The sequence below is a fragment of the Sipha flava genome, unplaced genomic scaffold (assembly GCF_003268045.1).
Source record: "Sipha flava isolate LNK unplaced genomic scaffold, YSA_version1 202_pilon_pilon, whole genome shotgun sequence".
Lineage (NCBI taxonomy): Eukaryota > Metazoa > Arthropoda > Insecta > Hemiptera > Aphididae > Sipha > Sipha flava.
In genome coordinates this window covers 1,051,197-1,076,164 of record NW_020272797.1, presented here as the reverse complement: position 1 = coordinate 1,076,164, position 24,968 = coordinate 1,051,197, and the positions used below count along the sequence as shown (strand labels likewise).

Here is a 24,968-nt window from a genome sequence, read left to right as displayed (position 1 = left end):
CTCGTATGTTCATCTCGTAACGCACCGATGCCGATGCTTTCTTGCAGTTCTAAATTGTCGGTAGTCATTTTTCTGTAATTTTCGGGTTTTATGTTTTATATGGAATACCTCTTGTCCTTGTTGTGCTGTCGGTTTTATAAAAATTCTACGTCTTAAGCACGTTACGATTTCACTATGTTTGAAGAAGGAAACAACCGTTCAGTTAAACGTTTATATATATATATATATATATAAACGTTATATGTATATTATATATATATATAATATAAATATTATATTTTACCGCAGTAACTGCAAGTACGTTTGTTCAAACACCAACACTACGGTATCAACCTATAGTAAAGGTCGATACGGGTTTTTTGGCAAATTTTTATAGTCCATAATAATGCATGTGTTATATGTTCTTAAACCATCTCTTCGTAAGATGATGACTGACATAAAACCAAACATGTTTTAAATTATTGAAAACAAATGTTTAACGATTATTAGACTAAAAGTGTCGAGTAGATATCGCATTGAATGAATATTATAGTTTTTTATATTGAAGTCTTATTCATTGATCAAAAATAACTTACAATTAAATGAACTGAGATCGTATAACAAATAAAATGTAATGATTTAACCGTAAATAAATTATAAAAATAATATATTGAATGTAAATAATCATAAGTATTAAATTTATATTAAATTAAAATATTGTCTGGCTTTCAATAAAATTATTATCTACGACTATTGATTGAAAAAAAAAAATAAAAAAATAGTTATAGAATAAGGATAAATTTATTATGCATTGAACGTGGTCCATTCATACAGATCTAAACTAGAGCTGATGTATTTCACCGAGATTTTCGAAACATATACGTTGGCGTGTTTTAGAAATTGTTCTTGTTATTGCTTTTGACAAATATTAATTCAGTAGTATTGTACTGATTCAATGGCACTATAGAAAATTAAACCAGATACAAAATGAATACATATCAGAATTTTGAGCGTAGTTTTAGGAAATAATGTTGGTATCTGTCTATAATTTATTGATTTTTCATCTTCAAGTGTTTTGAATGAAAGGTGAATTAAAAATATTATCAAAGGTTCTAAATATTCTCATATAAGTATACATAAACCTTAAAACAATAGGTACGGCGTAGGAGAAAAATTTACGATCAATGCCTAAAAGCTATCCGGTCGTTTACCTAGGTATAGCGTAAATTAAGTACTATAGTAAATGAAAAATATGAACAAATTATACACAGTTGTAAAGTACACGTCCATCTTATTAATTTTTTTCTCACCACTATTACGTATCTATAACATTCAAAATTGTAATCCTGGACGATTTTATTTTAATTTTGGTATGATTTTTGAATATATGATGTGTGAATAATTGAGTTAAAATGTATCTACATTTACCTAAGTATACAGATTTCAATGAAAATAGTTGATACATACAAAGCATTGAATATACTGAATACTTACAAACAAGGCTCGATTAAGGGGGGATCTAGACGGAGTGGTTGCTCCGGGGCCCTCTTGAGTACTCAAGTGAAAGGGGCTCAGTAATTTTAAGCCGATACACATTTCTTATCATACTAAAATTAGTAGTTTTATAGACATAAATTGTATACACCAATTAATTTTATAATTTTATAATGCAATTGACAATTTGTGAAATAGTTAAAAAAGTGTATCTTCTGCGAGCGTAGCGATTAGTTTTGTAAAGCATGTTTTGTCAAAAGGGCCCATATAAAATTTCAGGCCCGGGGCCCAATAGGTCTTAATCTGATTTTGTTTACAGATTTTTTAATGTATAATTTATATATATTTTTATGTTATCTCATCAAGGACATAATAGCTACGAAATATCTTCTGGAGAAAATGAAAATATGTAGTGACAATTACATCTTGTGAAGTTTCTTTTAATATTAAATCAATGATATACATTTATTTTAACTTTCATAATATTTTTTACTTGAAAGTTGCATAAAACCACTGAAAAAATATTTTTTCAGGCTTAGTTTTTTTTTTTATCGGTCATTAATGCATCTAAATTTTGTAACATACGTTCACTATACGATATTACATAATAAAATTATTTTTTTTTTTTTTTTTACTTACGTAATAATATTATTTATGTTATTGTTTAGTGAGTTCTTTGTTTTAATTTTTATATAGTAACTTGAAGTTTTAGCCTAGACTAGCAGTTATTAATTCTATATTAATTATATCCATGGAGTCTTTTAATTCTTAGCTGTGAATTATATAATAGTTCTACAGTTTTATATTTTATATTATACAAGTATAAAATTACTATTTATCTAATCGAAGAGTAAATGTTTGTTGTTTATAAATCCATAAAAATATTTTCTGTATGCTTTATTCTAAGACTTTATTGTAACAACAAAAAAAAAAAAAAACATTAGTTTGCAATTTTTTTTTATTCAATAATAATTTTCGATTAACATAAAATTATGTTATTTATACAAGAATTATTTTGTTCGAAATATTTATCAGGTATGACGAGTAATATTAAAATTGTTCTACAAATGTAATTTGATTGTAATTTCAGAGAATACCAACTCAATTATGCATATTATAATAATAATTAAAACAGTTAATATATACTCGTTTGTAAAAATATACGTAAGTTTTATTTAAACTATTTGGTCAAATAATTGAAAGAAGCCTAAATGAAATATAAACATAGAATACAAAAAATTAGTATATATAATTACTAAACTGTATATTGTAATAATATTTTGGTGGGTTTATTGATCAGCAAAAATAAAACATCAGTGGATCCCATAATTTCAAATATAATTCTATGTTCGTTTAATTAATGATAAAACAAATTGGAAAACGGTGTTTATGAATAACTTAAAAAAGTCTATAACTTAGTATTTAAACCAAATGCACGTTTTGTAACTTAGTAATATCTTTATTTACTGCTACAAAATAAAAATATCACGTTTATTATTTAAAAGAGAAAGAGTTAATAAAAATATTTTAAGCTGTAAAGCTGTATAACCAGCATAATTATACAAAAATTGTAACTTGCGTTGATGTGGTGACTTGTTTAAGAGAAGGGCTAATTATTATTGCATCATAATTATAGCATTTTGTTCAATAATTAGTTTTGCGTATGTGATTTCTGGAATATAAATTAAATATCAATAATAAGGTACAAGATGTATTCAACGATAATCCACTATGGTTTTCACTACGAAATTTACAACTTGAATACATAAAACCGTGTACGTTCATTTTATAGTTTTGGAGTCGAAAACGGTAGTAGTGTTTATTCTTGTTTACAGAAGTAATAAAAAATTCAAAATACGATTTAACATAGCACAAAAATGATTTGTAGTTTATAATTTAAAAATGATAGCAATTATTTTTATTTAAAAAAGTTAGTGTAGTATACTTGTGATCGATGTGCATACTGACGATCGACGAGAAATTAAATTAACAAATGGTTACAAACAAATAATTATTGTTATCTTTATTGAAAAACATAAAAATAGACTTAAAAAATACAATTACAAACTTATCAATATGAAAATAGTCTTAAAAATTGTTAAAATAATAACACTAATAATTACACTTCTAAGTAACACTGTAATTTTTATATTACTCGTTACAATTATTTATGAAATTCAATAATAATTCAAAATCGTTGAGATTCGATCGTGGTGGTATTGTTCTGGTATATTCGGTGTTGTTTTTATTTTGTGTCATTAGATTTTATGAGAAAATTTCGAATTATTAAAACAATACTTTATATTTACCCTAAATTTAAGGACAAAAACTTGTGATTTTTCCTGAGTTTGTTATGAACTTTTTACTATGAAATCTAGAATGTTTATTTATTCAAACCAATGAACTTAATGTATTTATGTTCTGTGTAAATTATATAACCCCAACATTCTTAGCGTCGAATACTAAACGAGATACGTTCGAATACTTATATCGGAAATGCATTCAAAAGTAGTCCGGTCACATATTAATTATCACTGAACTTTATCCGAAAGAATAAGCAACCTCTAGGTGTGTACATAAAGTGTTCATACATAAGAGCTTGCCAATCAACAACATTGGAAGATCGTTTCGGAATCGCACTGCAAAATTAACATTAGTATTTAAAATCTGAATTTCACAGCTTACAGCTATTTATTTACACTGCATAACGTGTAGGTAATTATCGAAAGAGATTAGCAGTCATGATAATGAATTATTATTATTTTGATATTTTTGATCATTTGTAAAATTATATTATCATTATTTTCCATTTGGCATGGGAATTATTAACGATGTTTCATAAAAAAAAAAAAACATACCATATACATAGTATATTGCTGTATAATTAATATCCTTATGTTTTATATTTGTATATATATATATAATGTAAAATACTAATATTTTACTACAATGTATATTTATTTATACGATTAATTGAGATCTTATTCAATAGTCAGCATAATTAACGGATGGCAAATTTTTTTTAAATAACCATCTCTTATAATATGCAGACTAGGAAAAAAAAATATTATTCGTTTTATTTTGTTTGCTGTCTTGGTACATTAATGTCTCTTTGATGTTATTCAAAACTAGATATATTCTTAAATTGATAAAATAAATAATAAGGATTAAAGCTTACGCAAACAAATTGTTTGAAAGTATTGAAAACGTGGATATTTTTATACCAACTACAAAGTAACTCTACTGTAAAATATAGATTAAATTAAAAAACCAAGTAGTAAAATACAAGTATATTTATATAAGTTTCTATAAGTATATTTAAACACTAGTATTAAACATTGAACCGATATAAGAAGAATTTTTATAAAACGTTGTGATAACTATATTAAAAAATAAAATAAATAAATAATGTTTATTATAATAAAAATATATTGCGCATTACTATAATAAATCATGAAAAAATTTGTAGCAGTGCGAATCTTTTTAAAATTAACTTATAATATATGCACCATGATGCATGTATGATACATGTAGATAAAAAAAACAGCTATGTTTAGAACAGTATACTGGGATTGGACGTAATATTATCTCATATAGTTTGTTTAGCTCAACTTCAATAATATGATAGACGTGTTATAGTAATATTTCGTGAATTAAATACATTTTTTTTTTTTAATGGAGTACCTATCATAAATGTATTAAATATAGGATATATACATATATATATATATATATTACAGGCCTATAATATAAGTATTTACAGTGAAAAAAGTTTAATTTACGTATGAATCGCCGGATAATTTACAGTTCAAGAATTTATACCTTAGTTCATAATAATTATCAAGGTTGTACACAATTATAAATAAACTATTCAGATGATTTACATTTTATGATTGGGAATAGTAACTCTTATAGATAAATGATGTTCGTTTGAGGTCAGCAGCCAGTTTTCGTTTTGAGTTAATGTTTTATAACGCTTTAACGAATCTGACGGTGATAAAATAATTAATAAAATAATCTATATGTAATCAAATTGTCATGACTAACTGTTATCATTAAACTAGTCTTACATTAATATTTTAATAAGTTATAATCAAAAATATATTTATGTTACCTTTTATATGATAATATGATAATCTATAATTGAAATTACATGACTCTAGGAGGTTGCCATAACCCCCAAATATTTCTCATATATACACTACTGGTCATATTATTTTAATACATTTAAAAGCAGATAATATTGTATTATAGAAGTTATTATTTAATTTTAATAATTAATAAATATTATAGTAAGTATGTTCATCATTTTTAGAACTCGAAAATCGTTTAAGTCATGATCTTTTAGGAATATTTTGGGTAATGATTAAAATTAATTGAGTTTAAGAGATTAAGGAGCAGATAGGTAACTAAACATTCACTATATTTAAGACGAGTCTTAAGTGAGATCGATGTTTTCACCTATCGTACACTTTTTGTTGATTTAGTATTTCTGTCTCATGCTGTATGTCATTATAAATTTGTATTAAAAATTTAGTTTTTTAAAACACAGAAATACTTTGCTTGCCAAAGCGAAAAATTACTGTCGAATAATACAGTTGTCATCTTTAGTTATTTAGTTATAATTAATTCGTTTAGCATGATTCAAATTTATACGTTTCAGAAAGCTATAAAACTGTAATAAACATTCTTCAAGATATATGGATTTTAGCAATGAAATAACCACTATTATTTATTATGATTACTATTATTTAATCCTCAAATATATATTCCTAAATATTTAAATTGAAATTTTTTTTTGAAAAGGCAAATTCAATTTTTTTTTAAATAATAGATAATAAAAATAATAATAATAATAATAACAATATTTATTGTTACAAAATCAATAAATAAACAAACAGGGGTAGGAATATAGTAATAATTATTAAGTAAAAATTTATATTTATTATTTGAATTATTACATTGGTAGGCGACACATCGGACTATTGGAAAAGTAATTTGTTTTTGACTATTGTATAGCAAAAGGAGGGTTATGTCTAAAGTTGAAAAAGGGTACTTTAAGATCAATTTTTTGTAATAGTTCAGGACAGTTAATTTCTCCATTCAAGATTTTATAAACAAAAGTAGTATCAAAAACTAATCGTCTGGTCTTTAGTGACTTTAAACCTGCAAAGTTTGCAATCACATCCATATTTTGGTTTAATCTCATTGTTTTATACGCATAAAAACGGAGGAAAATTCTCTGGACTTTTTCTAATTTGTTGATAAATTGTAATTGATTTGTATTCCATAATACTGTGCCAAATTCAAGTGATGATCTTACTAATGAACAATGTAATACTTTTAAACATAAAGGGTTATTAAAATCATGGCATGTATATTTGATAAACCCTAAAATACGAAGACTGGTCCCATATATTTTATTTATATGTGCATTAAAGAATAAATCATTTGCCAGAATAATACCTAGTTTTTGTACTTGATTAACTGAATTAAGGGGGATGTCATTTATATGATAAATTGAATTTATATTGGATTTAGAGCGGTTGAAAGAAATATGAACACATTTAAAGGTATTAAAGAATATGCCATTTAATGAGCACCATAATGAGAATTGATCTAAATCGTGTTGTAGGGACATGGTATCTTCATCAGAACGAATAGACATGTATAATTTCATATCATCGGCAAATAGTAAAAAATTACAAGTATTAAAACATTTATTCAGGTCATTAATAAGTAATAAAAAAAGCAATGGGGATAAATGACCACCTTGTAGAATTCCTGACGTAACATTAATAATACGAGTATTAGAAATAGAATTATCAATTTTTACTAACGGGTTCACTTAAATAAGAAGAAAACCATGACAATACTGGATGTCTAATTTATGTAGTTTAGCCAGAAGAAGACTATGGTCCACTTTGTCTATCTTCTATATCTATTATTTATAAAAAAAATTTTATAATTATTATGTTTTATGTTTAACTTATTAGTTTTGCCAAAATAGATTTGCGAGGAGCTACAGTTATACTACATAATACACATTGATGTTTAGTTATATAGTTTTATATAATTTAAGTACAATTGTGTATGTACATAAAGCAAATGTGGCTTAGAGATTTCTTAGTTGATGAACAAGAGAGCTGGTTGGTATAATACATTAATCATAAATATTTAGTTATACTATAAAAATATATAAAAATAAAATAAAAATACCCCGGCCGAAGTACTTGTCGCTGAATGAACCCATGCATTTTATTTTTCATGCAAAATAACACAAGTATAATTTATACAAGTAAGAACGATTTTTAATTAATTAATTACTGATACTTTGCTTATCTATCATATTCACTTATGATTATTGCACCATATACGTATAGATTGAATAGTTTTCTATATTAAAAAAGTAAAAAAAAAATACGATTACAGTGGTCACCGGTTAAATCCAGGTTTGCGTAGTCGTTATTTAACAAAGAGTGACCGACAATTAAAAATTATCAACAGTGAAACTGTATGATATTATTTCGGAAACAAATGAACAAACAATAGATTAAGTAAACAATTTGGTCGAACAAGCAAAACCCGATAATTTTATAATTATATCGCATTATTGCTGAAACGTGCTAAAATAATTGTCAAGTGAGTGTCTACAAGTGCATATTGTTCGTGTCTCTCAATTTCGGCTCGGTGCTACAGTTGAATCGGTTCTTACGCATTTCCGTACGTATTGATACCCGAAACGGTCAACCATGCGACGGACGTTTAAATAGGATCTATTTGTATTTATCGACATCTTGTACTTCAAGGCGCAACGAATCAAAATAAAAGAAGCGTACTATTACTTATTTACTATTTCGACACATTGAAATGTTTGTGTTATGTTTATTTTTAACCACTTTTCTCATAAATAAAAGCGAAAAAGTACTTCGTCTTTGTGTGTAGATAATTTTTTCCATGCATAATGACATTATTTAGTAAAGTTGAAAAAAATATATTTTAAGTAATTCGGAATCCAATCCGGGTCATACATTAATTAGTAACAACCTGACTACCAACACTATTTTTTTTCCGAACCAATTAGTAATTCTTACTCATCTTGGTCGTGTTTCAATAATACTTATTATGTTCCAACAATAATACGTTTCTTTATACATATCTAACCGCAGTTTCGTGTTCACGAATTACCTTTATAAACATTTATTTTGGGTAATATGAAGCCGAGTATATCGTTTATGATTCATTGCCCAGTATTTCATATTGCCCGTAACATATACAAACAGATTTTTTGGTGTTCCAACTCTGGAGCAAGCAAAATGTAATTGGCCGTGTTAAAAAAAAAACAGAAATTTTATAAGTTCAAACCAGCAACACTTAATGATTGGTGGTTGACCTTTGTTAATAGTGATTATAGCAAAATCCAGACGCACTAGAAACTATAATTGTTTGAAATCAAATAGTAAATCAGTTGAAATCATTGGAATTCGTGTTATTAGCATATATAATTATTTAATTATTTGTTGATGAGTTGTAGCTGCTCTTACTATAGTAGCTCTGATTCGAATTTTTTTTTAACTTGTTTCATGTTGTTTTTATGTTTCTACTGCACTTGACTGCCGCTCTTACAACCTATTTGACTATAATCACATTTCACGTTGTTCAATAGTTTCTGTTGATCTTTTGGCTCTTTTTCGTTTTGCATCTGTTGTATTTCTTCCAATTATAGTTCTTTTCGGTAGAATTTTTGATAACCTTTAAATAATGAGAAACTTTAATAAACTCTTATAATTGCAAACAATACTCAAAATTATCACAACATTTCACGAGAATAAATTTTTTTTTTTACTGTTTATGAAGTTTTTAATATAATCTAATTCAATTATTTGACATGATCGACGCAATAATCATAAATGATTAAACTTTCTGATGAAAATATCAGAACGGTGTATTTGTGTTGACGGTTTGTATTATGTGCCAACTTCACAACAATGCAATCAAAATAAAATAAATGTGATGCGAAAATTGCATAAATTATTTTTTTAATTTATTTGTGAGTAACGCATCCTTTTGATGAAGTTGGTTAATAAAATTCGATTTCAGAGGAATTGGTATTCGCTGAATAGTCGTTTTTGCTTTAACTGACGTAAGAATACTGTTGTTACTTATATATTTATTTTTATCATTTTTTTGGTGTAATTTGAAAATTTAAACACTCGAGAAAATTTTTGAATGGGAAAAATCGAAATTGTGAAATTGTCGACTACATGAATGGACAGAATGTGCTTAATGCATTTTTTAGTGGTCTAAAACCGTCTTCGTATTATTGCCTTTCTAATGAAACCGGTTTGGGAAACATCGATTGGATGGATTCAGAGTCTATGACGGACTTAAGTAGAAATAACTTTTGTGTTTTAAAGATATAGACGAATATCTAATATTTTTATAATGTCTTATTGGCATAAATTGTATGAATATTATAATAGAAGGCTATTATAAAATACTATTTTTAAATATCAAATATATATTGATATTTTCGAACAAAGTTTTTTGTATTCATTAAGTAATATAGTTTCTAATAACGATTTAAAAAATATATTTAAATCATGGTACAGTAGAATACGTTGAACTATTGCTGAAAATAATTACTCATTCTAAAAACTAAATTAGAATTAATCTATAACAAAAAGATGACACAAATATAGATGGATATTTCCGATTTCATAAGTGTAGGTATTGTATAACTGTAGAAAAGATTATATAAACACTGTGAGAGCACAATCGATTTAATGATTGTGGAAGTAGAAGAATGATAGGGCGTTCGTTGTAAACCGCATTAACGAACAATTGATCCACAAAATTATCATAAATTACAATCAATGTACTCTTTTACTTTGAACTGGTGTGCTGTCATCGACATTTATGGAAATTAAAAGTATACACACGGTAAAATATTTACATTTATTTTATCTAACGGTAATGGAATAGGTATGACATCATCGTCTAATTGTAGGCAACATAGAATCTAGTTAATGTGGTGTGGGGCCATTACTAACAATTCGATTCCATGTTCAAGGTCATTGACTAAGTTCTTATTAACTTTTATACATAGGTCTTAGTGATAAGTAAATACCTAAAGTCCTATTACCTTGTGTTAAACGACATAAGTACGTCTCTGTTCTTTTGCTTTAATGAAAAAGTTGATTGAAGCGAAGCATTTCTGTAACATTGGACATTTTGTCTTCCCGACATCTACTGGTTTGGAGAAAATGTATCTAGGTTGAATTTATGTTATAATATATTTATGTTAGGTAAAAATTCTATAAACACTAAAACACTAATCGCTCCTTCTTTGTAATAGAAGCGTAATATACATTTGAAAGCAACGATAAATTATTGCATTCTAAAAACAATTGCGAAAGTTAGTACACCCATGTATAATTATTGATACGATTGAAGTAATTATATAGTTATATATAAACTCTAGTTTATTACGTAATAAGAAAATCACGCGCCTTAAAATCTAAAATCAACTAAAAACTTTATATAAAAACTTAACATACTTAAAAGATTAAAAAAAAAATTAATTATCACTGTTCATGCAGTATGTAAAATGTCAATAGTTTATAAAAAAAATTACCGACAGGTAGCCTAATTTATTTATAGTGAAACTATGTAAAATGAGTTATAATTAACGAAATATTACATTCTTATGCCTAATTACATAAATTAAAATGATATATAATTAAATACAAAACATTATTGTAACCTATTGTAAATTATATTCTACCTAATAAATTATAGCATTGTACCTATGTTTTTGACAACATTATTTCTTTCTTTGTTACTGAGGGAATCAAAGAGTTACCTCTTTAGAATACCAATTCCTAATCTAAAATCTTTGCTGCATGACATTTTAGCTTCAATTCTTATTATACCTATTGAAAAATACTTTAAAAATAGAAAACACTTATTTTTCATTTCTTTTATCCGATTTTCGATCTAAAGAAATATTATGTAAAATTTTTGATTCAGTTATATAAACTGAAAAAGTGTTTATAGATTAAAAAAAAAAAATATTAATTATAAAATACAAAAAACAAAAGTTTTCGTCTAGAGTATTATTGTATAATATTTGCAAATATTTACGAGTACTCATCATAAAACAATTTTTTTTTTTATTTTATAATTTGATATATACTTATAGGTATAAAAGTCTTATAGGACTTAAAAAATTATATAATATATAATAATTACACTATTACCAATGCAATGATAATTATGTTTTACCAGATATACAATTTAATATATACTTATTTTTACAACATACTCAGTGTTTATGCACTATTTCATCAAACTATGCGAAGAGTGATAAGTATAATGAATTGAGTAAAATAATAAAAAATACTTTTATTCAATCCTTTACTCAATAAAACATCTTGATCCTGTGAATAGTTCAATTGAACAAATTAAAAGTATATAGATTAAAAAATAATATAATTATGCACTTAATTATATGTAATATTATGTATATTGTATGCTTGTTTATCAATTTATTTTGGCCTAGTTTTCACTAAAAGGAAAATGAGTGTATATACTTGAGCAAATGGTTTAAAGCAAAAATATTTTCAGTTATTCACTTATCATTTTTCCAGTGACGCATGGTTTTTAAACTATCTAGATTTTCTTGCAATAAATTGCATTTATTTTTCCCATAAGCTTATATTAATTAGTAGCTATCTACCAGTTATCTATAGCTGTTACTCTCACGATTTGATTCTAATTTTATCACTAATAAGACTTAACTAGAATTAGTTTCAGTAAAACCTAAAAACTAATATTATAAATTGTGCTCTTTCAATTTAATTTACTCAATTCAAGTAACTCAATATTTGAGACATAAGCAAAAAACTGTTTAAATTAAATATATCTAAAATAAAATGCTATTATATTATAGTCGATAATCACTGCATTGTATAAAATCAAAAAATCAACATTTAAATAAATGTGTTTAAATTTTATTTAAATAGTGATTCATGATCTCTCTGTATTCTTTTAAAATATTTAAGCTATTAATTACTTCATGACGGTAAGAATTTTAGTTAATACTAAAAGCAGTAGTCAAAAGACAGATTATTGAAATTTAATGACTAACGAAGAAGTTTCAGATACCGGATTTGCACAGAACAGTGATGACCAAGATAAAAATAAGAATTTTGGATGCTTAAGAGTGTTTATGGGTTTGGAATCTAAATCTTAATACTATACATAAAGATAGGTTAATTTAGTTCGGTTATTAATATTATGAGCATTAGCATGAAGCTGATCATATCACGATAAGACGGAGTTCAGGTACTTTATTGGTACTCATGAAAAACTTTCGTCTCTAAAGAGACTATGAGCACATGTAAACTTCACTTTTCACTTTTTCTACCTTTTTTTGTGTGAATTCCACCAATACATTTCTTTACCTGAAAAACGTGTAAATCACTTTTTTTCACCTAAAAAAAAAATGTGTTATCCATCGCTATGTTTTATCGATTTAAAAACACGTAAACTCCACTGATGGCAAAATCCACCACATCTAGCTTAATTCTTTAATAACACACATCTAAATATACACCACTTTTCAAAAACTCTATTAGTAATTCAAACGTACATTAAATATGTAAATTTACATTAAATTAAATAGATTTGATAAACTTAATAAACTCACAAATTCTCGATCAAAAACACGCCAACAATATATAAACACCATAAGTTTGTCATTCAAGGAAAACAATATTACTATGATGCGATTCTTCATAGCTGCATCTAATCATTATAAAACTTAATTTTAAATTTTATTTAAGTAATTTTATTTCGACTAGCTACTCAAGACAGAATCGATAGTTTTTTATTTATTTATTTTTTTTCATAATTATGAACTTATTTTAAATTTTTTTTTTTTTGGCTAATCTAAATGATAATTATTGATTATTATAAATATTTTTTAAATAAACGTAAAAAATAATTTTTTTTTTTGGTGCTATATTAAACTAAACAGTTTGTAAAATATAGTTTTTAGCAGAATTAAAATTAAATGTTCGTTAGAAATACATTTTTAACAAACATTTTATAGCATATAATTTAATATTCATTTTAACTACACATAAATTATAATTATTGTTGATTGTTAATCTTTGTAAGACGAATTACATACGCAATACATAGACGCTGTATGTGATTTAGGTCTTTACGGGGATACCACAGTAAAAAATATAGTTGTTACCATTTGTAATAGTTATAGTAAAAACCTATTACTACAATACTGTCGATGGTGTATAACTGTTGTTATTTAAAAGCTAAATTTTTGAGGAAACTTACACACACGAATTATTATCGATAAAAATAATTTTAAGGAGAAAAGAGTATGAGATGTATTAGTTTAAATTAAATTATGACGTATTCGACATTATGTACTGGTATTTATCTTCGTCAAATTAAAGTATAACTGACTGCATAAGTATGCATATCATTATTGTTGTATTTGAACCCAAGTTCTCGCGGATAAAAAAATCGATAGGTCCAATACATTATAATAATTTTATCTTGTGTGTGACACAAAAAGATATTCGATATTTTAGCTGAAAACAATAAATTAAGTCTAAAATCGGCATTAAGTGCTGCGGCGATCATGATAAGTTAAAAGTTACGAATTTAAGATGAAATTTGCTATTACGAAAAATACTAAAAATTAATAGGTTAACACACATTTTTTTTAAATCTCTTCTTTTTAAAAATTTAAGTATTAGAGGAACAATTATTTCTAGTTTTAAATGTAAAAATTTTATCAATTTTGAGATGTAGTGAGAAGTGAGTGATTTTTGAATTTTATATAATATTTATAGTATATATATTATATATATTATTTATTATATAGATTGACCTTTTTATTACTTATTACTGAAAAAATATACTTTATAGCAGGGATGGGGAACTCAAAGTTATTAGAGGGCCACTTTTTAGGAAATTAAAATCTAGCGGGCAAGAGCGTAGAAAAAAAAAAGTAAGGTCAATTAAAATATGAATTTTGATTAGCATTTATATACATGGAAATAATAAATTCAACACATACGATAGCACGACACGAATGATACGAAGAAACTAATACAGTGCGGTACAAACAGCTATGGTTGAAAGCTATGCGTATACATAAATATGATATTTAGACATTTAACGATGTTTAATACTAGATAACAATTATTATATCAATTAGTTAAAGTATAGACGATAAAATTTAAAATTGTTTGATATAATTTTAAAATATAGTACGGGCCAAATAAAAAAATACTCGCAGGCCGTATACGTCCCGTGGACCGCCAGTTGCCCAACCCTGCTTTATAGGATATACTATCGATTATTTATAATTTTTTACATTTGAAACAAAATATGTCCAGCAAGTGAAATGCAAAGATTTCATTTTTATAAGAAATTGGCATGAATAAAATAATTAATTTAAATATGAATTTAAATTATTTTTAAATATAACAATTTTTACTATCTTATAAGTTAATCTATCTCCTTTTATTGCATTTTAGAATAAAATATATGATGTTACTAAAATAAAAATAGTAACATTACGGGTAACTAATACGAATAAATATTTTCGTTGCTAAGTAAATAAAATAATTATTATTTTAATAATTTAATAAATGTATTCTTAATGTACAAAATTGTACCAAATTAATTATATGACTTTTTTTTTATGTGTATAGTGAATAGTAAATATTTCAATAAACTTAAAGCTATTATCTATCAATGTATTGAATTGTTCAAACATTCCAGTATTTATAAAATTAAATGTATTTCAAGTTTTATTTTTCAGATATGTAGCTTTAATTTTAAATTATAAATAAAAATGCATCTTTTTTCTATTTAATAAATGGTATTTATTTTAATTATTAATAAAAACAGAATATTCAGTCTTAGAACAGGGAAACTTTAAATATTGTTTCCGCATTAGATACAAATTAATAGCTAATAACGTATGTAACAATAAAACAAAATTAAACATTTTAAACATAAATTCGTATTATAAAATAACCTATTTGTTTTGAAATTTCGCAATGGCTTATTTTTTAGTATAAGGGAAACTGCTTCCTGGAGGTCCATAGCTATCTTGTCCCGGGGCTGAATAAGTGTCTCCACCACTACCACCTGCGTAACCACCAAAACCACCAGAACTAGAACCATGTCCACTACCAGATAAATCATCGAAACTGAAACTTCCTCCGTATCCTCCAGATGAACTTCCTCCGTGTCCTCCAAATGAACTACCTCCAAGTCCTCCAAATGAACTACCTCCATATCCTCCAGATGAACCTCCACCATATCCTCCTGATGAACCACCCCCGTGTCCTCCAAATGAACTTCCTCCGTATCCTCCAGATGAACCTCCCCCAAGCCCTCCAAACGAACTTCCTCCATGTCCTCCACCAAATGAGCTGCCACCATATCCTCCTGATGAGCCACCACCGTATCCTCCAGATGAGCTTCCACCGTGTGCTCCACTGAATGAGCTGCCACCATATCCTCCTGATGAACTGCCTCCGTATCCTCCAGAACTGCCTCCGTGTCCTCCACTGATTGAGCTACCTCCGTATCCTCCAGATGAGCCACCTCCGTATCCTCCAGATGAGCTTCCACCGTGTGCTCCACCGAATGAGCTGCCACCATATCCTCCTGATGAACTGCCTCCGTATCCTCCAGATGAACTTCCTCTGTGTCCTCCACTGAATGAGCTACCCCCGTATCCTCCAGATGAGCTTCCACCATGTCCCCCACCGAATGAGCCGCCTCCATATCCTCCAGAAGAACTTCCACCATATCCACCAGATGATCCTTTGTGGTGTCCAGCAGAATACCCGCTAAATAGAATGCCACTTGAAGAACCACCATAACCTCCGGAAGAGCCTCCGTAACTTCCAGAAGAGCCACCATATTTTCCTGACGAACCACCATGGCTTCCCGAAGAACTACTGTAACTTATTGGTGAGCTAACATAGCCGCCCGAAGAACCACCATGACCACCGGAAGATCCGCTGTATCCTGAAGAACCATGGTCACTGGAATCATACTCATCCAATGAAGATGGTCCACTGCTGTAACTGCCTGATGAACTGTCATCATAGCTGCTACCACCATGCCCACTTGATCCAGAATCGTAAATGCCAGAACTTCCATGACCTAAATTCATATTTTTACTCATATTATTCACATGGTATAAGTATTTAGTTTTATATATGAACCTATTATCAAATCTAAATCGAGATAAGGAGGATGGTTATAAAATAAATGTATGTGAAGTCGTAATTTAAAATATGTGATTATAATAATGATCTTACCATCATACGAGTCATCTCCTCCACCACCAATATAGCTACTTGAGGATCCTCCATAACCACTGGATGATCCTCCGTGACTACCGGATGATCCTCCATAGCCACTAGATGATCCTCCATAACCACCGGATGAGCTACCATGATCATAATGTTCATCATGGGATTCATAGTGATGAACTGGTTTTTTTACATAAACTTCTTTCACAATGGTTGGTACATGCACACGAATATGTACACTGTAATTAATTTTTATAAAAATTATGATTTAGCATTTATATAGATAGAAATTTATCATATTCTTAATATTAGTTAATAATATAGAATATATATTGACGTTTTGTTCATATTTAATACTATTAGGATTAAAATGAATAATATATTACAACAAGAAAGGTATGTTATGTTTATAATAAAATTTATGAATAAGTATTTTTGTTTATAGGGAGAAATCAGAGATTTTAAATAATAAATAATTCACAGTCATCTTAATTAGTTTCACGTTCGATCATCAGTTGAATTGAGTGGTTGGTAGTTTATATAATTATTAATATGTACTGTTTAAACGTTAAATGAAAGTTGTTCGATTCTATTTTAAGTAAGATTTATTTACTAAATTATTTAAAATATAATTTATGATCAGGGTTATATTTGTATGCAACAGCATTTTTTTTTCGCTATGTCCAAATGGAGTTTTAGTGAATAACGTCCATAATTTATATTATTCTGATGAAAATGGTACTATTTTTATTTTGTATGTTTTTGCATATATTGAGCTTTATGCATATTTTTGCATATTTAGTATGATCTTATTTATTGTATTTGAGCCCGTAATAATTAAACTGATCAAAGTATATACCTAATTTGGTTTTTTGTCAAACATAAATTTTATTTTTATAAATACAGTCATATTTGGTACATATTCGACAATTTAAAAAAATATGTGGCCATATAACACATGTATTTCTGCTATTGAATATAAGTTTTACATTTTATTTCTAAAATAATAATAAATATGTATGCAAAGAATAAATAAATAATTTTTAATTTTTAATCTCAATTATATTATATTAAGACAATCAGCCAATCACTGATGTTTTTCAATAAATAATTTTTTTTTTGTAACTATATTTTTGCGTGTACCTCATAAAAATTAAAATACTTATTTTACAATTTTTTATTACATACAAATTCTAGCCCTGTTTATAAATGTTTATACAGTGTAACTATGTAAGAAACAATTTCATTCTCGATCATATGTATTAAAATAATTTCGCTTGGATTTCCACATTGGTTTACGGATCATAATATTGAAAAATATTAATACTATGTAAAAAAGAGTGGGACTATTTTTAATTTAGAATGAATCATTTGTTTTTAATTTCTAAGTTAATACTGCAATTCAGTGAAACATGTTATAGTCATTGAAGGGATCAAGGCGAATTGCAATGTACAGGTTTGGATGTTTTTCATTCGCTTATTCCGTACGAATCGCATGGCTAAATTATATAATATACAACTATAATTATACTACAATATTATGCTTACTGTTCCTTGCCGAAAGTTGCGTACGTGCCGGCGACCGCGAGCAAGCAGCATACCTGAAAAACACAAGAAAAACATTATGGTCGTGTACACCCAGACTTGTTACGTCGCCAGTCTATGTTTCTTCGCATCCGGTGACGCGAACGGATGGGTAGGCACGCGCGCGTGGGCGTGAGAGAGTTTGCGCAGAGGAACTAGTTTGAGGAAGAGCAGCGCGCGGACTTTACCGGTCGGCGCGGTCACGTCGGGGTCACGCGCGCGCGGTGGTGAAAGGTTTCCAGCATTCGGGCAAACCGGACGAAACCGTTCGTTTCCGGGAGCGCGGGACACGCCAGACCACGTACCGCCGCGACGGGTGGGCACGTCGCACGTGAACGCGTTAAACTGCCGGATTCGGGATGCGATCCGCGAGAAGTACCACGGACCGGCCGACGTGGTCTCTGGAGCCGACCCGTCGCTTTCCCTTAGCGACCACTAAGTCAGAAACTTCTACCGTGGCGGTCCGTGTCCCGGTAAACGGAGAGAGAAGAAAAAAAAAAATAGAGAAATCGGAATGACAAAAACTAATCGCTTAAACGCAGGCGATTCTCGGTCAAACACATTACACAACTCGGTACAAAATTAAACCCACACGAACGGCATATGTTTATAGTAATAAATAAAACCGTGTTAAACGTTCAAAAACAGCCGAGTTATGAGGTAAATCGAACGGGCCGAGAATGAATTGTTCGGCGGTAGATGTTATTCGATCTGCTCCGGGTAAGAAGTGAACGTTCTCCGACCGCCTCTGGTTTATGCGCGTGCCTACCGTCGGACGAGGGTGAACTCGGTAACTGCACGCGGTCCGGAAGTACAGCGTAACGTAACAAAATCTCATTACATCGGTGCGGTGACGTCGTGACGGAAGATATGTACGTTTGTGATCGCGGTCGTGATTTGCCGATCGGACGATTATCGAGTATCGGTGTGTGTATGTGTGCCCGATGGGCGTAAACGGTAACACACACACGCGCACACAGATGTACTCGTAAACACAGCCGTTCTACCGCGTGAATTACTCGCGCGGATATAACGTATTGTTATTGTTATTGCATGAAACGTAGTGCAATGTTCGAAACAACTTTTGGTTAAGACATCGTGCGAGTCGGACAATATCGTATGTAAATCTGCAATGATTTCCATCAGCCGAATCGGGTGTACCTACCGCGATTTCACGTTTTTAACGGTCCGAGAAAGTGTATTATTGACGAACGTTACCGTTTCTCGTACGAAAATCTGATGTTGATGTTTGTAATCATATTTGCATTGGCGTGCAGGGTGATCAAATATGTTTGGAGAGCTGAAGCCCACTATACATATACGTGTACGTAAGCTTAACCCTCCCACCCCCTCTTTACACGATTAATGTTAATAACATTCTTGAATTTAAAAATAATAATAATTGTAAATAATAACAAAACCGATTTATATGTACATTATATTTACGTATTTATGTATTATTGCTATTCGCCACGAGTTCAACACAACAAGAACAATTTACTTGAACGAAATAAATAGCAAATAATTCTAAGGCGATCTTAGATATTCGTACCGAAGAAGCTAAGCCCATCCAATCCTCTCACTAGATACGCTTATGCGTATTTATTGAGTTCGTTAATTCGATATTATATTATTATTGTGTTCAACGTATTCGTTCGCTCTCGGTGGATTAGTCGTCCCGGGAATATCAATATGTGTACTCTTGCGACCATATCCAATGGACAGAAGATTTGATTTTATTTTTGTAAACGCGCGAATCATTTCAGCTCCTTGGTTTCACGAGTTTTGCTCGATGATCTGTTCAAAAATTGGAAAACCCTGAATTTACTTTTGACACCCCATAACGCACACGCTGTGTTTCGCTCTGAATCATTTTTAGAATGCAACGATTATTAATTACTTTTAGATTGGAAAAATGCTACATATAAGATAATCGTGGCCAAATGATCGGCTACTGAAAAAAAATGCATTTCCCGCGAGACTAAATCCTTATCGGGACAATTGAAGCAAGACGAATTACCGACATTGAAATTATACTATTCTGACAAAATTCTAACGAAGCGAGACCAATTGTTCTGAACAAAACTATAATTACTTTTTTATTTAAATATTTAAATTGAAATTTATTAAATCTATGCAATCAATGATTACAGCGACTGAGTAAATTGTATAATGAATATTATGTTAGAATAAGTAGAATGGTATAAAACGTTTGATTTTATTGTACCTATTTGGTACTCGGGATAATTTCGAAAATATCATCGGTAAGACTATTACATCTTAATTTTACAGAATACAACATATTTTGAATGATACGTGTGTTTTAGAATTGTGAATTGTGAAGTGTGTTTTGAAAATAATATTGATATTTTAGATTAGTATTCAATATTGTAATAATAGATCGAATTTATTTATGGTATAACTAATTTTTAACTTTGATGTTTTTGACGTTTTTTATACATGTAAACATTATGTATGACATTTTCATTACAAATGTACAAATGAAAAGAAGCTATTATTATGTTGTGTATATATTTTAGCTTATTTTGAAACTCTTAAGAAATCTTATATTCAATGGTCGATTAGATAATAAGTTTCGGCTAGATATATATTTTGAAGTAGGTCGAAATTGTATCATTAGTTTTTTCGTAACGTTTTCAAGATAGTTTCAAAGAATTGACATTTTTTAATCCTGTTCGTAAAAATTATTATTTTTGAAATTATGAATTTATTTCATAACATTATCTTAAAAACAATAAATAAAATATTTGTAAAAGATTATAAATAATTATTATTACTCGTATAATGGCTATAAAAATGATGAAAACAGCTAGGAAAATATTTGAATGGCAAATTAGACTAGTGAAATTAGACAAGCACATGATTTTAATGGAAATCATAAAGTATTGTTATCGTACAAATTAAATTACTCTACAATTAAAAATTTAATGTGTATGTGAGTTAGTCCGAATTATCCAAAAAGTAATTGAAATCCATGATATTTATCATGAATATCAGTTTTATTCAAACTTGAATGGGTAAACATTATAAGACATGCACGATAGTCATTATATTTTTTATACTATTTTTTGTATCGTTTTTAATACGTAAAATAATTTTAATGGTGGATATTCTTAAATATTTTCAGAATGAGTATGGTTTAATAAAATATTTCGATTTCAATTAATAAACAGTATACGTATGAAAAATTCAGAAACTTAGAATTGAGAAAGTCTAGATATTTAAAAATAACTCTTATTGAATTTGAGTGTTTATAAATAAAAATATTTTAATCTTTATCGGATGAAGTAATTATTTAATTTAAAAAAAAAAACCGGTATCCATTAATAAAATCAATACAAGTTGTCGATAATTTGTAAAATTTGTTTATATACTCTTTAAAATAATTACACTACTCAAATTTATTTAAAAATGTATATGTTTTATCGATAAAAAATTTTTGTTCCGAGAGTAAGAATATGGTAAACTCGCAGATCCACGTAATAAATGTTTATATTGTTGTTTACTTACTGCGATTGATAAAGTATTCATGTTGAGAGTATAATAATACAATCGACAGGCGTCGGATGTTTGTTGAAAATACAGTTAACTCGAAATATGGTCCACACCGTTCGCAGCAAATAATAATATCGCAGGATCCTTGCAGTCACCGAAATCACCGGCGTACATCAGAATGAAAACCTAGCTGGCGTCCAACGTTTTTATATCCGAAAGTCACAAACCGTAAAGTCGAATGTCTGCGGTGGGGCTCCTGGTTACGAGTAATTGTATGTCTAAGCGATCGCGGTGGCGGTGACGGAAAACAAGGCGTCTCCAGGTGGTAGGTATAATCGCCTAAAATGATGAATACATGATATAATAATAAAATGATCTCTTACGAAAGCATACCAAAGAGTCACGTTCGTTTTTTACCGTCTGTGAACTTGCAAGAACAATTTTAATAGTTTATTACCTACCGTCCTCTTACCACGTGGATCGTTAATTTAATTGGATAATAGTAGTTATTTGTGGTAGGTCGTATGCAAGGTAGTTGGATAGGAATATTATGAGTTTTGAATTAAAAAAAATGGCTATTTAACTTTTTTTTCTTCGTATTTATAATATAAAGCTTATCGCAAAAATAAAAATATTTATGTTACAATATCCAAAAAAAATTCAGTGCAGTAAACCGATCGACATTTTAATAGAAATAACTGTTGTATAGAATCATTACGATAATTTTGTTTTAATTTGAATTTTATTCGTTTTTATTTGAATTAATTTTAGTTTTGAGCTTTATTTTAAGAAAAACAAAACTTCTTAGATGTTTTGTTAAGCATTAACATTTTATTTTTTAATTTTATTTATACAAATGGGACGAGCCCAATTACAAGTTGTATATGATAGTTTTTAAACTTGCAACTTAAATCTATTTGACTGAATAAAAATAAAAAATAAACATAAAACAATTAGAATATAAAGTTAATTTTGGACAGTAAAGGTAAAAAAAATACGCAAGAGATGTTAGGGGAAAATTGGTGTTAGAAGCAAAGAGCCTAAATGGCTCGTAAAAGCTAAATAAAAAAAAATAAATAAAAAAAGATTAAAAAAAATATATGTGCATGGTAAAAAAAAGAATAAATGTATCTATGTAAATAAGTAATATTATTACAAAAAGAATCAAAAATATGAAAATGAAATAAATCAACCTGGACGTCATTAACTAATTTCATTTTAATACATTTAAAGGCAAGACAATTGCATAATTTATTTTTTGAAATTGAATATAAAATGTATTTTTAGATCTAGTAAGACAATGAAGAACATTAAAGGTTAAGTAACTGAGTAATTCAAGAAAGTTTAAACCATTTACAATTTTATATAGAAACGTTTAATCAATCAGTTTTCTCCTTTCAACTAGAGTGATCATATTTAATTGGATTAATAAAACTATAATTTATACCATACATAGTTCCTATTATAATATGTTAATATACCTATTACACTTAATATTAACATATTAACATAATGTAATAAAAATATTATATAAATTATAATAATAAAATTATATAAATACTATGTAAGTATAATTTAATATTATTATTAAAATTGTTAATTATTATAATTTAAATAATATAACATATATTGCCTTACATAGTACCCATTATAATGATATACATATTATTCAAATGTTTAAAAAATTTCAAATATTATTAAAAAGTCACAAATCTTGACGTATAACATTTATTTATTAAAATTGTTTGTTTTCTGTTTTAACAAACAAAAATCTTTTAAATTATATGCTATTCAAGGATATTAACCTGAATAGGTAAATTCTAAAGGACATGGGTATATAATTATTTTTTGCTAGTAGGATTATTTAATTTACACTTACAAACGATTAGATATACCTTAGTTATTTGAATTTTTAATATTTAATATATTATATTATATTGAGGTCAATGTGATTTCGATAAAATATTTTTTGAACAATTACCTTCGAAGTTTAAATTCATGTTTGTTTTTTTTTTTTTTTGATCATTTTTTTGAGCCATAATTAATAAAAATAATCTTTTGTATTCGATTTTGATCATATAATATAAATTATGTGTATAAGGTCAATAGAACCATAATTAATTATATTATTTTATAGTTAAGGTGCAGTTAATTTTTAAAATTAATTGAGTAATTTACCATTTCGAACAAAATTCAGAATTTTGATAGTTTTATGTATATAAAATTTTCCCCAATTTATAATTATCATTTTGGAAATTTGAATATTTATTAGACTAGATTATTTACGCATAAATTTCCATATTAATTATAATATAAATTATACTTCAACAACTAAAAAAAATTTTAAAACATAAAATAGACTTTTTCAGAATTCATCACAATTTTATATAATTATTATTATTTAATCTCTAGAGATTCTTCTTAATAAAAAATAATATACATTTTTTCTATACAATCTTACGATATTCTATGGATTGCAATCGAATAGTATGGATTTAAAAAATGTTTTATTCAGTTGGACACTGAGAAGTATTTACTCCCATTTCGCTATGCATTTTCTATAAATTTTATAATTTGTTGTGAACATCATACAATTTACGACTTGTTTATAATAATTGATTGTATTCCTATATTATATTATATGTATAATCAACTCGCTATTGTATCAAACCGACTCGAGTATCTTCAAAGAGAACGGGAAGTCGCTCTTCAACTGTTTTATTCTAATTAAATCGTAATCGTACGTAAGAGTCGGAACACGAACAATGTGAAAACTCTGCGGAAATAAAACTATACGGTATGGCCTGCGGGTATTCTTTATTTATGTGCTTTTATGTGTTTCGCAAACGAATGTACTGCAAGAAAATATGTTTTAACCATTATACATAATTGGTTAACAATATTGAATAACTAATTCACAGATATTTCTAAAATTTTTCTCTGTAGTTTCTATTATTGAACACTATTGTATAAACTGCGTACTACAATACAACCATGCGTGCATTAGTCATAATATTA

The 24,968-nt window shown here is 27.8% G+C and overlaps 1 protein-coding gene across 1 annotated transcript; it reads right to left on the bottom strand.

Annotated features, from left to right (window-relative positions):
- Window positions 1-15,522: 15,522 nt before the first annotated feature.
- On the bottom strand, window positions 15,523-22,139 carry LOC112682359 (keratin, type I cytoskeletal 9-like). The gene is made up of 4 exons (XM_025552932.1): window positions 21,966-22,139; window positions 18,399-18,451; window positions 16,857-17,089; window positions 15,523-16,698 (listed from the first exon to the last, which is right to left on the bottom strand). Exons 1-4 carry the CDS (start codon window positions 21,984-21,986, stop codon window positions 15,584-15,586), a joined length of 1,422 nt encoding a protein of 473 aa, XP_025408717.1. The 5' UTR covers window positions 21,987-22,139; the 3' UTR covers window positions 15,523-15,583.
- Between the last annotated feature and the right edge of the window lie 2,829 nt (window positions 22,140-24,968).